This window comes from Mugil cephalus, chromosome 14, assembly GCF_022458985.1.
Source record: "Mugil cephalus isolate CIBA_MC_2020 chromosome 14, CIBA_Mcephalus_1.1, whole genome shotgun sequence".
NCBI classification, from domain to species: Eukaryota; Metazoa; Chordata; class Actinopteri; order Mugiliformes; family Mugilidae; genus Mugil; species Mugil cephalus.
In genome coordinates, this window is record NC_061783.1 from 1,304,616 (window position 1) to 1,321,907 (window position 17,292).

The 17,292-nt window shown below is 40.8% G+C and overlaps 2 protein-coding genes across 2 annotated transcripts; one reads left to right on the forward strand and one right to left on the reverse strand.

Moving 5' to 3' along the window:
• The first annotated feature begins 16 nt into the window (after window positions 1-16).
• On the forward strand, window positions 17-5,760 carry rbbp4 (retinoblastoma binding protein 4). Its single transcript, XM_047604525.1, has 12 exons — window positions 17-226; window positions 1,190-1,340; window positions 1,433-1,578; window positions 1,772-1,945; window positions 2,056-2,171; window positions 2,319-2,479; window positions 2,607-2,733; window positions 2,895-2,972; window positions 3,116-3,192; window positions 3,371-3,428; window positions 3,521-3,631; window positions 4,957-5,760. The coding sequence occupies exons 1-12, from the start codon at window positions 211-213 to the stop codon at window positions 5,017-5,019; spliced, it is 1,278 nt and encodes a 425-aa protein (XP_047460481.1). The 5' UTR covers window positions 17-210; the 3' UTR covers window positions 5,020-5,760.
• On the reverse strand, window positions 5,527-10,016 carry sync (syncoilin, intermediate filament protein). Its single transcript, XM_047604523.1, has 6 exons — window positions 9,857-10,016; window positions 7,257-8,813; window positions 6,964-7,178; window positions 6,594-6,801; window positions 6,337-6,461; window positions 5,527-6,260 (listed from the first exon to the last, which is right to left on the reverse strand). Exons 2-6 carry the CDS (start codon window positions 8,757-8,759, stop codon window positions 6,212-6,214), a joined length of 2,100 nt encoding a protein of 699 aa, XP_047460479.1. The 5' UTR covers window positions 8,760-8,813; window positions 9,857-10,016; the 3' UTR covers window positions 5,527-6,211.
• Between the last annotated feature and the right edge of the window lie 7,276 nt (window positions 10,017-17,292).

Sequence of the window (17,292 nt, forward strand, 5' to 3'; positions counted from 1 at the left end):
CTTGTGATTGGCGGAAGGACGCTTGTGCTGAGCGCGCGAAGGCATACTAGTCCCTCACGCTCGGCTGCCCGGTTAGCTCTCTGTTAGCTTAGCTACCTTCACACAATGCTTTAAACAGCACCTGCACACGGCCTAGGACGAAGCTCGTTTTATCTGCATCGTAACTGTAATCTAACATTTGTGTTCCGTCGGCTACTCCAGATAAACGCAATGGCGGACAAGGAAGGTAACGTGAATGCCGTTATTGAACCGGAAAATATGTTTAACGAGTGTGAGCTAGCTCCTCGACTAGCTGCAGCTAACGCGAGACGCCGCAACCGTTGAGCTAGAGCCTTTATCAGTCAGGTTATGTAGATCTAGACCTTTAACACTCGGGTCTTCAATGTTAATGTTTTGTTTGCAGTTATCTTAATATATGTTCATGTTGCGAGTTTGCAATTGACTGTCATTTAATTTGTATTATTATGGCTATGCTAATGCTAAAGCGATAGCCTTTCATTTATAGCGAGGCAGCTTAACGATGATTTCTTAAAACGTTTATCGTGCTACACGCTGGATGGGACATTTGTCCACATTTGTGTATTGGACATTTGTCAGCATCAGAGACCATTTTTGTTGGTCCTTCGCCCTAACATAAACGTTAGCGTTAATGCACAGCTGTCAACCGTACGGCCCGCGGGCCAAAAGCGGCCCACTAGCGGGTCTAATCTGGCCCGTAGCATGAATTTGCGTAGTGCGAAAATTACACAGAAGACGATAACGTTCACGTTTTAATGAAAATGACTGCTATCTCTAATTTGTCCACAGTTTTAGTCAGAAGTGGACAGAACACAACCCTGAAGCCCAGCACTAAACAGCAGACAGCAATTAGCCCATACTGATTTTCTTATTTATTAATTTAAAGAAGATTATTAAATGTAAACATTTTCCTAATTTACTTATTCTTCTTTGCACTGGAGCAAATGCAAAAAGTCTGGAGTTGTTTTTACGTATAGGTAATTGTGCTCTTATCTTACCGGGTTGGCTCGCTTGAGATCAAATTGGGCTACAACTAAAATGAGTTTGACACCCCTGCATTAATGCCTCAACTGTTACATACATAACACTGACAGACCCATTTGTTGAGTGAAAGATGTAGTCCTATCAAATGAAACAAGTTCTTCATTTCTGGTTCTGTCTTCCGCTCTAGCTGGCGCATTTGATGATGCAGTGGAAGAGAGGGTGATCAATGAGGAGTATAAGATCTGGAAGAAAAACACTCCTTTTTTGTACGACCTGGTTATGACCCATGCTTTAGAGTGGCCCAGCCTCACTGCTCAGTGGCTACCTGACGTCTCCAGGTAGAAACGTTTACCCATCTTCATACAAGCATACATGCACCTTTTTCACTAATGACATTAATGCTAAGACGTACCTTTTTTCATTACTCTAGGCCAGAGGGTAAGGATTACAGTGTGCACCGACTGGTGCTGGGCACCCACACGTCTGATGAGCAGAATCACCTGGTCATTGCCAGTGTCCAGCTGCCCAATGATGATGCCCAGTTGGACACCTCGCACTATGACAGTGAAAAAGGAGGTTGGTGACTTTTTACATGCTGGATAAGTGTGAATATTACGGTCTTCTTGATGTATTTCTTATTAATGTGATCACTTCACTTTTTTTTGTGATATCTGCTTAGATATCTGCTTAAAATAAAGAAGTGTTACCTTCTTATGCCATATGTTTTTTTTTTTGTTTATTTTGTTCTTTGTTTTTGTACTCCCTGAAGAGTTCGGGGGTTTTGGCTCAGTGAGTGGCAAGATTGAGATAGAAATCAAAATCAACCATGAAGGAGAGGTGAACCGTGCCCGCTATATGCCCCAGAATCCCTGCATCATTGCCACTAAGACCCCCACCTCAGACGTGCTGGTGTTTGACTACACCAAGCACCCCTCCAAGCCAGGTACATAGATTGCAGACTCAGTTAGCATGTTTTGAAAATAAGTTGTGCCAGTTAGTCCCTTAAAATATTGAAATATGATGTGTAAAGTGAAATCACTTTGTTGTCCACAGATGTTTCTGGAGAGTGTCGCCCTGATCTGCGTCTCAGAGGCCATCAGAAAGAAGGCTACGGGCTTTCCTGGAACTCAAATCAGTCAGGTTATCTCCTTAGTGCATCAGATGACCATGTAAGAAAAAGCTTCATTATTAAAAAAAAATATATATAAATATAATATATTCATATTTATATATAATATGACATTCCATGATCAAGTGTTCAGGCATAGCATCTGAAGAATTAAAGTTGCTTTCTTTGCATTTTCCTGAATCTGTAGACGATCTGTCTGTGGGACATCAGTGCAGTACCCAAGGAAGGCAAGATAGTCGACGCAAAGACAATCTTCACCGGTCATAGTGCTGTAGTCGAAGACGTCTCCTGGCATTTGCTTCACGAGTCACTCTTTGGCTCTGTAGCAGATGATCAAAGGCTTATGATGTAAGGATTTTGATTATTAGCCACATCTGAAGAAGTTTACCAGAAAAGTCATATGCTCTCACAGAATCATCTGTTATTTCGTAAGCTTTTCATAAAGATGACCCCTCTCTGGTTCTTTTCTCTTTAGCTGGGACACCCGTTCTAATAACACCTCCAAACCCAGCCATGCAGTAGATGCCCATACAGCTGAGGTCAACTGTTTGTCCTTTAACCCATACAGTGAGTTTATCCTTGCCACTGGCTCAGCAGACAAGGTGAGACAATAATCTATAAATCTTAACACTTTAGAATTCAGTCAACAGCAGGAGTCTAAACTCTGTGTATGTCTAAAACAACATTGATTCGAATGCAGCTGTTTTGTATTTGCACTCTTATTGAAGATGGTTTGGCTGTAATATCTCTCTTTTGCCCATAGACTGTGGCTCTTTGGGACTTGAGAAACCTGAAACTGAAGCTGCATTCCTTTGAATCACACAAGGATGAGATCTTTCAGGCAAGATGTTTAACATGAATAAAATTAACCTAAAATAAAGAGAGCAGAATATAATGTGTTACAGTCTGTCTGATCTATCCCTTTCCTTTCCTGAGAAATTGTGATGACACCTAAAGTCTGTGTTCTTTCAATGTCTCTTTCAGGTTCAATGGTCTCCTCATAATGAAACCATTCTGGCTTCCAGTGGAACAGACCGTCGCCTCAACGTTTGGGACCTCAGGTAACAAATGAACTGCATTTGGAGTGTACGGTACAGCTTGAAAATGAGATGATGCATTACACTGCAATCACTGAAAGTGTAGCTTCTGACCAGAATAACACATTTCCTGAACAAAGTCATGTTGGGTTAGTCATGCTGTTACAATACTGGTTGCTAAGTTGTTCTGTCTGCTTTCTAGTAAAATTGGAGAGGAGCAGTCACCAGAAGATGCTGAGGATGGTCCACCAGAGCTACTGGTGAGTCTCTGTACTCTGAATGTTTCTATTATTTGAAACCTCCCAGACTGTTGTATTAACAGAAATGGTTCCTTTTATCTTCTTTTTTCTAGTTTATCCATGGAGGCCACACAGCCAAGATTTCTGACTTCTCCTGGAACCCCAACGAGCCCTGGGTCATCTGTTCAGTGTCTGAAGACAACATTATGCAAGTTTGGCAAATGGTAAGATAGCTGAGAGATAAAAAGGTAGCTTTATGTAGCTAAATCATGTTGGTAGCGAAGGGAAGAGAGCAGGACTCCTTTGTACTAGCTCCTTTTGAAGAAATTATTTTCACTGAGACCATATAACAGAGAAAACATTTTGTAACATCAGCAGGGGACTTGGTTCTCAGGATGACTCCTACTAAAACAAAAAGTCTTGTGATGTGGACATTCCTAAAATTTTAGAGAACCAGTAAAACTTTTGGTCAAGACAATTTTTTCATTTAATAAATTGGAGTGATTTACTGATGACAGAGGAAAGTGGAACACAAAATAGTGGTATGTGTAGTCATCCATTGCATTATACTTAGAAAAATGCTGCCTGGCCAAAAAGAAATGTTGCCACCTGGATTTAACTAAGCAAATAGGTAGGAGCCTTCTATTGATTAATTACTACATGACTGCTTATGTTTCAGTTGGCAGCAAGTTATTTAACCCCAACTGATGCAATGAGTAGTGCAATTTCTTAAACAACCATGTTGAGAAGGGTCGAGTCATTGGCATGCATCAAGCAATGAAAACATCTAAGAAGAATGAAGCAGAAACTACTAAAATTGTGTTAAGACCTGTCCAACACATTATTAAAAACTGGAAGGATAGTGAAGAACCATTTATTCCAGGAAGGAATGTTATCAGGGAAAAAAGAAGAGAGGCAGATGAAGTGATGCCCCCACCATGTCTACAGTCTACTGTACCAGCCTGTGGGGGGCAGTGCTATGATCTGGGGTTGTTCTGAACAAAAAATGAGGTCAGCTGACTACCTGAATATACTGGATGACCAGGTTATTCCAGCAATGGAGTTATTCTTCCGTGATTGCACGGGCATATTCCAAGATGACAACACCAGGGTCCATGGGGCTCAAATAGTGAAAGAGTGGTTCAGCGAGCATGATAAAATATTCACACATGGATTGGACACCACAGGATCCAGACCTTAACCCTGTTGAAAGTCTTTAGGTTGTGCTGAAGAAGGCTTTGAGCAGTAGTCTGACTCTCCCATCATCAATACGAGATCTTGGTTTAAAAAAAAAAAATTACATGGGATGGAAATAAATCTTGTGAAATTGCAGAAGCTTATCGAAACGATGCAAAAAAGAATGTGCAGTAATGGCGGTCAAACAAAATATTGGTGTGACTTTTTTGAGTTTTAACACACCTCATTTAATCCGATGAGAAGTTGTGTCCAAACTCTTGACTGGACTAATACAAAATGTAGTTGACTTGTTAATGTGCCAGCAGTCTGGTTATATGAGGTGGAATGACTGACTCACATATTCTCCTATCAGGCTGAGAACATCTACAATGATGAAGATCCTGAGGGTACAACAGACCCTGAAGCTACAGCATAACACTCCTGCCTGCTGTGTGAATTTACCTACAGCCACATCACAGACCATCACCTCAGTAGTTCAGTGCAGCTACTTCCTAAATGGGTTCTGCTTTACCAGTGGGACACTGTATGCCACCAACGACTAAATACTGGAGAGAGTCATTGTGTATGCCTGGTTCATTTTTGATTACTCAATAACGGACGCTCCATAGTAACTTACTGTCTGAAGAATCTCCCCTGTTTTTTGCAGTGCATCAAGAAATATATTTTTGTAATCAGATTGGCTCTTCCTTTTACACTGAAAAGTTTTACACAAGGCTTTTCCAATAAAATTGTTTTTTCTAGAACCTAAGGTCGTGATCATACTGACATTCCCATGCCAGGTTTTCATAAATAATCTTATGTATTAGTGCACTTGTGAGACATTATGATGAAAAAATGTCGTAGTGGCAGTTGCTGTGTCTTTGATGGAGAGGTTGTTTGAAGCTCATTGTTCCAGAAATGTGTAAAAAAAAAAAAAAAAAAATTTATTACGTCAGTGTGATCACCACTGAATTGTTTTAATTTCTACACAGACCATTTCTATGGAAGTAGGGTAAATTTGTGTTTGTAGTGTGCATTTGTGGCTCTACTTTTTCTTACCTCGCTTGTACCTAACTCATTTACATGTTGTCGTATAGACTAGAAGTTCTTTTTTTTTTTCTATCTGTGTTCAGTATTTTGAAGTTGTGCATTCTTAATAAAGTGTGTCTAACGTCCATGTCATGTTTGGTCTTGGTAATCTTCAAAGTATTTTTAAACAATCTTTAATGCTTTTAGTGGGAGAGTTGGTAACACCTCACCACAGTTGACTCAGACGTTTTTTGTGTGTCTGATGTTATTCTCCTGAGCTTACTCCTGCTTTATTACTCCATGTCCAACAGTTTACTTCTTCAGACAGGGTGTCCTTATAAGTACACAAGAGACTCTGCTATTTAGAGGCAGACATTAACTCATCAGTCGCACTCCAATTACAGGAACACCAGGCCTTTATTCATAACAAAAACCTTTCTACAAGCATCAGACTGTTCTAAAAACATTTTCTGATCTCAGTTGGGAAATGCGGTGACGTTAAACTGCGGTTATTGAAACTTTTGAGTTTACTATATGTCAGATAAAGAAAAATAATGAAATTGCATTACTCAGTTACAAAGCTCACATTCATCACTGAATCATGTTTTCTCCTCATGGTCACATTGGTCATGGTTGTCAATGGCTGCCCTGTAAGAAGAAAGTTCAGTAGTGGTTCTTGACGTCAAGGTTTTATAGCATGGTACCGACTAGGTAAACTGTTTACCTGTAAAGCAGGAGTTGCTTGGTAAGGCTGTCTCTCAGCTCCTCAATCTCTTTGGTTTTTCTCTTCTGAATGTTTAACTCAGTCTTCAGCTCTCTGCTGCTCTCCTCAAGACAATATACAGTCTCCTGTCAAGCAGGCAGAACTTTAGTGTTTTGTGCAACTGTCATTTTCCTGATTCACAATAGAGAAACTCTGTCTACTATCACATTTGCCCGTCCTCTGCCTGTAACTCAGAGTTTCTTACTTATCTTGCTTACCTTGTACTGACCAACATCCTCTCTTCTGTGTATGTGAATTAGTTTGAGTTTCTCCTCCAAACAAGCCCTCTGCAGCTTCAGTTTTTGCATCTCCTCCCTTAGTGGGATCAACTGGGTCTTGAGCTCCTGAGCCTGCTCTTTGGTTTTCACTAATGCGCTGGCTGCTGCCTCTCTCCTCTTGAGCAATGCCAGTAACACTGGTTCGTATCTGGAAAAGCAAAAATCCACTTATTTGTAGACAAATCCTATAGCCCTTTTTTCTGGCTGCTACACCACCACTTGTACTGTAGGTATGTTAAATGTGAAAATTAAGGTGGATCTGTCATCGATATATTCTTTGAAAACAGGATTTTAGGTAAAGTGACATCACCTTTGCTCCAGTGCTTTGAGGCCACCCTCTAGATACTGCTGGATGTCCCCACATGAATGCCTCCTGCACTCAGTCAGCTCCTCCTGAGTGTTGGTGTTCTGACTGGAGCTCTGGGCGTGAAGTTTTGCTCTTAGGTCTAAGAGCTGTTGTTGTTGGGCTGACCTGATCTGGTAGGCCTCCTCTGTCAGCTGGACCACCAGGGAGTTCAGCATCTCCTGAAAGATAGAAAGACAGTGATTTATATTATGCGTGTTTTGCTAGAAACATGATACACATTTGAGGATGGTTTTTACCTCGTCTCTCTGTAGCAGCTCCACCTCACGGCGCTGGTTGTTCAGAGTAGCCTGATTTTGGGCGCAGCCTTTAGCCATAGCGAACAGCTTCCTCTTGACCTTTATGAGCTCCTCTTGCAGACCCTGCCTCTCCAGGTTCACCTTCCACATCCTCCTCTCCTCCTCTGCCCTCTCCTCCCTGAGGCTCTGTATCTCCCTCTTCCTTTCCACCGCTCTTCCATCTCTTTCCTTCTGGAGCACATTCATGAGCTCAGCCACTTTGCTGTCAATCTGCTCATCCGTTTCCACGTTCTCCTCACTTCCCCCTTCTGCCTCATCCTGACCTTTAAACCGTCTCAGCTGTAGCACCTCCACCAACAGCTCCTTCCTCCTTGTCTCTAATCGATGTACCTCCTCTATGCATTCCTCCATCTTAGTCCCCAATATCCCTAATTCATCTACACCAGATCCCACTTCAGCCATGTCTATCTTGTGTTCAAGTCTCTCCTCAGCTGCTAATTCATCAATCCCAGTTATACGACCCTTTCTTTCCATACTTTCAGGAAAGATGTGTTCTGTCTTTGTGCTCTCGTAATACATTGGATCCTGTTCTGTACCATCAAATGGCATTGGTGGCTCTGAAGCCCTGATCTGTGCATCAACACCCCCCTGACCTACTGTGAAATTACCTTGTCTTTCTAGTCTCTCTCCTGATGAACCAGTCAAATGATGTGTTTCAGAACCTGCTGTGCTTCTGTTCCTGTTATCTTTTAAAACCTCATCTCCTCCTACACATTCACCAATCCAGGATTCTACTTGCATTGGTTGGCTCAGTGACCCTCTGTGAATGGGCACCAGTGTTGTACCCCTGTAAAGTGGGGGATTCTTATTGATGTGAACATATTCTGGACTCTCCCAGCCTTGGGGGTCAAAGTCCATGCCTGCCTCTTCCATACAGCTCTCCAGCATGGCCAGCATCCCCAACAGCTGGGCTTCATACTCCACCATGGTTTCACTCAATTTGTTACCTGCTGAGGTGAGAGGCATTTCTACCTGGCGAGAAACCTCTGTGGTCCCTCCACACCTGTTGATGATGGTGCCCAGGCTTTGTGAACACCCTTGTGCTGGTCGCTCTTCTATTCCAGCCCCATCCATGTGTGTGTCAATGTAGCTGGTGGAAATATACTCTTGGGGAGAAGTTTCCCCATAGCCGTCCATTGTAAACTGCTCTTTGCGCTGACTTGATTCACTCAGACTTGTTTCTGTATAACTTGTCGAGTAAGAGTGAGAGCCAAAGGGAATACCAGTGAGCTCCTCACAACCTTTCAACAACTCATCCATCTCCTGTAGGTATGGCTTTATTAAAGCTGACTGTTTAAGCTGTGTTTCTGCAAAGGTGAGTCCAGACAGGTTTGTGTTGCACTCTCTTTGCTCCATGATTGTTCCGTCTGGATCCCCTTCCTCTTCTTTGATAAAGAGCCTCTCAAACCCAGGTGATGAAATGTCATCATCCAGGTCATCCATTGTTTTAGATTAGCCTGGTTTGATGTAGAAGTCCTCGTTAAAGACGTCTGATCTCTTGAAAAAAGCAGACAAATACGTCATAATACAGCCTGGCAGGTGCACAGCTGATACCTTTAGTTGTTGGCATCATGTTGCAAATACTCGGCCTGGTCTGCTCTGATAACATCTCAGAGTAGGTGTTGGGTTAATATTTTGCCCAGACTTGTAAGCTATGCTCATGCCATTAGCACCTTTGTGCGCAGGTTGGCAGAGGACTTGCTATTCACAACTGCCCTCTTAGGATTGATGCCCCTGCCACGCACTCACTTCTTGGAATTGGTTGTCCGACACCACAGACAGGCATCCTCATACATTCACATGAATACCACAGCTAACATAAACACACCGACAGCTTTCATCTGAAGCCCCATTAAATGGTGTTATAGAGATTACATTAGCAAACAGGTTATCATAACATGCCACTGTGCCTGACGATGGACGGGCATTTGGAGTGTCCCCTGATGAATAAGTCGACTGTAATTTTATACTTTGAGGTCTTTGCCAAGAGTGACTGGAGACTCCCCAAAAGTAAATTGATCAAACTGACCCAATAGTGTTTTCCCATAGAGATTTGTAATGTAGAGTGGGCAGAGAGGACAAGTGTGATATTCATAGGTGCTTTTTTCCAGACAGAACCTCCTCCAGAGAAAAATCAAGATGCAGTCCTCGCGTTTGAATTAAACTGGGTCAGATAACAGTCAGAGTGTTGAGTGTAGTTTTCTTACAGCACGTTTTTTCTCTGACTTTACATAGCTGACCAAAGGCATGACAGTGACCAGCTGTCTTGTTGCAGGACAGGCACAAGGCACATTCCTTTAGACCACCACCCAGAGAAAGCACTGGCCCACATTTGATGACCATCCTAAAATTAAAACATTTCATCTTCGGCTTAGCAATAGCAACAAAATAAATATGAAAGCCTTTTTTGTTATACCTGACAGTTTAACCTGATAAATTTACACAGGCATAGCTGATGAAACATCGGAAGAATCATGAATGATTATGATTCAAATTAGTTTTGTGTCACAAACACAAACATCAAATATGACTGAACTTACCTCTCAGCATACACCCCTGTTGCCTTTGTCCATGCGTTATGTTCTGATGGAGAATCTGCTGAACAACCAAATGATCAAGTTGGATTTCAAACCACAAAGCAAAGTGAGTGGCCAAGAATGAGCGGGAGCAGTGTGTGCAGATGAACTGAGAGAGGAGGGGGGTAAAGACAGTTGACCCAGCCTCCTCTGTCCCAGTCACTGTGCTGCTATGTGTGACCATGACTACCTCAGATCTGTTTGGGTTTATTAATAAACACTGGGCCGGGAGAAAGAGGAGCAACGGCAGACTCTTTCACCCCGAGATATAGGACAGGCATCTCTAAGGATTACACTGAACACCTGGTAGAAAATGTATTTTACAAACAACTTTGTCTGAACAGAATTTTATGTTTGCTGAAAAACATTAACTGTTAAAGGTCCATACAAATGACCTTTCTGAAAGTCTTCCATGTCAGAAAATCCGAAAACGTTGACTTTGAAACCTTGAGAATTTTCTTAAAGCCTCTGATATTGTCTTGGAGTAATCTACCTATCACCTATTACTGTGTGTCATTTGTTGTTAAAAACAAGACCACCAAAATAAATGACTCTTCAGAGAGGGTTAGTGTCCACAAATGCACATAGAGGTAGGGTTGTAGGTTTCAACTTCTGTGATCCCAGTGGAACCAGAACATCAGTTGCAGTCATTGAGAGTCATGTGCGTGTGTTCTTATGATGGAAGAACACAGCTCCAGGATTCCACCCATGCCTCCTCATTATCGAGCGGTCTCTAAATAGCTGCCTGCTGTTTTTTGGCCGCTTCCCACAGGAGTGTTGGTTTTCACTTAAACGTCTGACCCCAACAATTGACTGGTGGACAGGTGGTCCTCCTCCAGAGTCTGAGAATGAAGAATGAGAGGGCACGAAAAGATGAGGCTCATGATGAGGTGTTGATGGAATGATGGAAATGGTGTAACACTGAAAACCTGTATGGAACCTTTCTAGGACCTGTATGATGAGCTGCACATTTTTATTTAATTTCACCCACAAAGCTATGTTATTTATTTATTTATGATTATAATTAATTTTATAGTTCTTTTGCTAATGAAACACTATTGTTGATATACACTTCACATGACCTGTGTCTTTGTGTGTTTTATTGCCTTATAAATCATATTTCACACCATTCTTGTAGGAACACTACTGTCATACACCACTAGATGGCCCCACAGTTTAACATCAACTACTCATAATAAGGGCATTAGGAAACCGTTAAATGTTTACAGTTAAGAAACTGTTCCATCATCTCAACCCAGTATTTCTGAATTATTTTTTTTTAAATACAGCAGCAGTTAAATCATTGTCATGGCTATTTCTTGGATATTGTGTTTTTCTTTTCATATTATCTCAAATATCTCATTGGAAAGCAACTTCCCTGTTTACTAGACAGAAAAAGGATTGTGCTTCAGCTATCCAGTGTTAATTTACTGCAAACCCCACATCACAGTTACTTCATATATAGTTACATATTTTACTAAATATACTTTATCTGTAGTTAACACCTTGTAAAATGTACCTTGCGCTCAAGACAAGATGTAATGTTTATCTAATTCACCCATGGTCATTTTATTGCTGTGTTTTGGCGTGTCTAGGCACCGGGAGACAGGCAGTAATTTACATGACGTTATATCCAAGGTTTATCTCTCTCATCACATTGTTTAACGCTGTGGTGATGCACACCCACACAACCTCTGGGATCTCCAAAGAGACTGGGATTCTCCCTCACTTGCTTGCCATAAAAAAATCACCTCTTTATAATTCTTATTTGACTCTTTCCAGTGTCTTTCTTTGGTGGTGGACAGAGACATTATCAGTGTGTGTGTGTGTGTGTGTGTGTGTGTGTGTGTGTGTGTGTGTGTGTGTGTGTGTGTGTGTGTGCGTGTGTGCAGAGCATGAGGGAAGCCAAATATTTAAGGGGGTGTTGTGTTCGGGAGCCTGGTTTCCCACTGAGGAGGCCATATGCTGGACTTTCATTTGGACTGGTCTGTCACTGTCTGCTCCAATTTGCAGTCCAAACTCACCAGAACATCCTGTCTGTTTGTCCTCCTTCTGTTTCTCTTCACTTTACACCCTTCAGTTATCTCACAAATAGCCGTAAAGTGTTGCCGGCCACAGTACTCTTAAATGTCTTTTTCAGTCTGATCCATTTTCTTTATTACAGTTGAGTTGAAACATACCGATGTGGTGGAGTTATAATTTCTAATGTTTTCTGCCAATATGGAGTTGGCACTGTGACTTTTCTTGGCATGCAATCAGACATTTGTGGAGGACCACCTATGTGGGTCATTATATAGTTTCTTAAAGAATAGTTTGGGGAAAGTAAACATAAACCCATATCAAAGTGTTACGTTAAGACATTGCTACTAAACACAAGCAATGATTAATAGTGTTTCATTAAAATAGTGCACATCTAAAACCAAACAAACCACCATAGTTACACCAAGAGCTTTACTGAGGAAATAATTGTCTATCGATCGCATTGTTGTCTCAAACTGCACCCACCAGCCTGCAGGTAGAGTTCAAATAACACCACTCCTTTTAGTCAGCATGCATTGCTTCTGTAAATGCATTAAATTTGCAAATGTAAACCCATGGTAATGGAAACGAGACATGAACTGAAATGAAAATGAAATTAAACCATCGATTTGTGTGAGTCTGGAACAACAACTCCTTAAATGTCTACAGTACCTTGCAAATTGTAAAACTATTCTTTAGGACTGAAGTGACACATATTGTCAATATAATGACTGATTAGCCAATAGCAACAAATTTGTCTAATGTTAAAAGAAATCTTTCTGACATTGTGGAAGTCAGTGCCTTTCTCATTTACTGTATGAAGCGATAGAACACAGTGTTAGAACGTAGGTACATACCTTGTCATTGCGCAAATCTGTTTCTTTTGTATACTGGGTGCCAAGGACAAGTTAGATCAGCATTGATGTATGCCATTTTTAGTAGCAATCATACTTTCCAATCTGACTTTCACACATTTCCAGAACATCAAGTCTTCTGTTGTTAAGTCACTATTGAACTGCGTTGTCCAATGGCACCTTGACAAATGTTCTCAGCTGGTCTTTAGATTTAAGCTTATGACTGTCTTAAAACTATTGTCTAATTTGGGTCTTGGTTGTCCCGGGCTGGCTGGCTGTCATGTCATGCATCATACAGCACAGTCTAAAGAAGGTTAAGTGTGTTTTAATGATGGTGACCTTATCTGGTGTTTACTTAGAAGAGAGTGTTTCTGCAACGTAATTGTCGACTGTCATCTTCTTACTGTCATCAGCCACTCAGTGTTTGTACCAGCTGGCTTTTCATAGGCTTTAGGGATCACTTAATATCATCAAGCAGAGAGCCCCATTTTTTTTCAGTGTGTTTTTCCACTGTTCTGGATGTTTCCTCTATTTAAGGATGACGGACATGCTTACCTTTAAAAAGACACAGAGCACCTGAACCTGTTCCCACTGCACTCTGATTAAGTTATTTATCTCTCACAAAAGTCCTTTTAAGGTAGACTACTTCAATTTAAAGCCAAAATATATAGAGAGACAAAGCCCATATTTTTCCTTATTGCATCAGTCTTTTTTTGTGTAGTGTATCACCTTCATGTTGCTGCTCAGGCACAACCAGTTCCCATGAAGGGACACGTCAGATATGGACAGATAAGATGAGATCATATGTGCTCATCCAGCGAGGATCGTTCTGTGACATTCAGTGTGGTGACAGCCTTGATGTACAGAGTAAACAATGTCACCATTTATCAAATGTTCAATGCTGACATGAAAACCCTTTGAAAATTAATGGGACTGGGAATTGAGTTTGTTTATGCGATCAAGAATTTGTGTGCATGCAAGGCTGCGTGTACAGACTTGTAAGGTTTGCATTTGTGTTGGTCTACAGAATTCCTGTTAAGAAAGTTAACTGAAAATAAGACCAACTTCCGCCAACAGGGTTACATAATTCCTCTTACCTCATGAAATTCCCTCAGACTGATTTGAATCAATGATGGGGGGGATATATTTGGTGTAGTAAAAGCCAGATGATTTGAACACATCGGGAAATGTTTCTGCCGCCATATTCATCTCTCTATCAATTTTGCCCAGACTCAAATATCTCTACAACTTTTGAATAGATGAAAATGAGAGTTGCGAGGTAGTGGTTAGAGAAGAAACTTTGGGATTGTAGGTTTCGCATCCCTAAGCCTCCATGATGGACAGGCCTTGAGTAAGTTCCTAACCCCTAAACAGCTCCCACGGCACCAAGCTCCTGTGGTACAGCTCCCACGCTACCAAGTGACAGCCCACTCCAACCCATTGGTGAAAATGTGTGGATGTGTTAAGGATTTCCAGAAGGGATCAGTAAAAGAAAATAACATCCCCTGAAGAGTAAACCTTCTGATTAGTAGTGCCATCAGTTGTCATACAAAAATTCACATGAAAGAATTTACACAAAGATGTCCAGGACCCACATGTAGAATGTGTAGCTGGTGTCATTACCATAACCAGGTTTACTTTTTCTTTTCCATAAAATTGACAAATGATCACAAATCTGGAATTATTATAAAATGTGGTTATATATGCTTATTAAAATAACATTTTATCAAATATCTGCAAATATACCAGCAATTGCTATATTTGTTTTTTGGTTTTAATCACTGTTATTGTACAAAATAACAGACTAGTCATCTCTCATCAGTCAAAGGCTCCGCAAGCTCTTAAAGCCACTTATAGTCACAACTATGCTCGTCTGAAGCTCGCCCCTTAATCCAAACATATAAAGCTTAGTGTAGTGCTATGAGCCACTGACTGGTGTGCGTGTGTAAAATACAAGTCACTGTGTCTGTGTGCATGAGTGTGTTTGCATTCTTTTGGGAAACTGCAGCTTTTAATGGTATAGTGTAAATGTTAGTTTAAAGCACTGAAGTAAGTTTTAAAATTTAAAAAAGATATGCTTCCATAGAAGGTTGGACTGTACAAATATGTTTTCTGTTGTTTTCAGAAACAGTTTCACTCGAGAGACTTGTCTGTCAGTTTTCAGCTCTCTTAATGAGAAGCGGTGCAAGGGCCAATTCTGTTATTTTAATAAAGAATAGACTGAGGTCGACTTAGGTTTCCTGACTGTGATGTCAGTGCCTCGATTGAACGACCCCCCGGAGAAAGCGAAAACAGCCAGATAATTTGTATGTGCAGAGAGAAAGAGAGAGACAAAGAAAGAAAGAAAGAGGAATAGTTGGATGGGATGGATGGAAAAGCTGTGGCCTGTTTTTGTCCGGCCCCAAGCAGCCCAGCAGCGACCACACCCTCTCAGGAATTCCTGCTTCAAAAACATTTCAAGCCATGCTTGGGAGCAGTTTAGCCTTAAAATAAAATGTTCACTTTTTCTTACTTGAAAAGCCACCACGTTGTATAACACACTATATATGGATAATTGTGGTTAATTAAAAAACTGATGATACAGCCGTTTGACTGCAGATACATCATTAGTACTTAAAATATCCTGGTTGATTTGCCAGCATCTGTAGTCACTGGTGGTAATAATGCCATTTATAGGCAAATTATTGCGAGTGTGATCTTGTGTTATGCTGCACACGGCATGAGACTGTGAGCCTGTTGCATCAACATCTATCCAGTCAAAAGTGTCCAGCTTTAGGTAGGTGTGTTCAGACCAGACTATAAACATGCGTCTCCAAATGTGTCTCCAGATTCAGTCTGAGATTCACGCTCTGTTAGTAAATAAACCCCAGCATCATGATGCTGGGGGGCAGTGGAATATTGTAACAGCAGTTGTCTCTAATGGATCTCTACTACAGCTTAATAAAACACTGCAGTTCTTGGAAGGTCTGAACAGGCCCAGGTATATTATGGTACAACAGAATACAGGCCATAGGCACTATATTTGAGAAGGGCAAATATAACCAATATAAATTCTTTACACGACGAAAGAAGAAGACTTATGTTTCTGAAATTCCTTTTTCTCATGTGTGGGAATCAGTTTTGTTAAAATAGCAAAATATGTTAAGGGCCAATTAAATGGGGGTGATACTAGACGAAAAGAAAAAGGAACAATTGCAGACTTTGGTCCAAGAAAAAAGGGAAAAAAAATAAGGTGTTCCCTTTGTAAAAAGAATCGCTTATGTAGTCCTAAATACTTGTGTGGGTTTTATTTGAGTAAATTGTGCATGAAGGTCTGTGTTTGTATGCATGTACGAATAGCTGACCAGATGGCTTTCTACACAGCCTGTGTGTTTTGGCTCTGAATGCTCCCAGATTCTGAGAAATGCCTGACCATTCACTGTAAAAACAGTTTCAGTGAACATCACACACACACACAACACTTTGTATGTTTGTCCTGAATGGGTTTTATTATCACATCTTTAAGTGAAACCACATCCATAAGACTAGTCATTGTAACATTTAAAGTTGCCTTTATTTAATATACATCTGTTTATCTGTGTCCACACAGGGTCCAGTCAACCTGTGCAGGCCAGCTTCAACTTGTCCAGGCAAAGGCAAACACTGATTGGTCAATAAAACTTTATGACAGGCTTGAGTTGATGGACGACATGTAGTTCCCACCAATGTCCTCCTCTTCTCTAGATGCTATCAGACTGAACAAAATCTCTCAAACACACATGTACATGCTAACCCTAACCCTAGTCCAAACCCTCAACATTTAGTTTGTCAAAGCACCACAGCTGATGGAAATATGTGCCTCGAGCGATCTTTGAATCAATTATCTTGCTGATAAGAGGTTTAGAATAGAATAGAATAGAATAGAATAGAATAGAATAGAATAGAATAGAATAGAATAGAAATATACTTTATTCATCCCCTGGGTGAAATTCGAGTGTCCAGTAACTTGTACACAAACATTCACAGACATCAACATAACACACCAACAAAATCAACAAAATCAACAGTGCAAAAGAAGAAGGAAGACTAGAAATATGTATGTATTATATGTATAAACTCACATATGTAATATGTAAGTTTAGTGGCAGCAGTACAAATGGATATCTGCCTGTCGAATGAATTTCTAAATAATAAATTTCATCTCTAAGAGCAAATGTGAGAGTTACCTTTTCAAGTACAAAAGATCATATAGCCTGATTGTCTCTGCCATCTGACTCTAAACTCTAAAATGAAATAAGGCAGTAAAGCAGCCGACAGCCAGGTTTTACGGCTCAGTTTTCAACAGGTTTAACCCTTTTTTGTCTTTTTCCTTCTCCTCGCATTACTTATACTTCTCACCAGAGGCATGACTCATGATATTTCTTTCCACGCAGTGAAGTAGACATCTCTCTGTCTCACTCCTGCAACCTTATAACCTAATATTGTTGTGCCTGAAAAAGAGGGAGGTCAGAGGAATGTGGCAGTGACAGTGAGGGGCTATCGGCATGT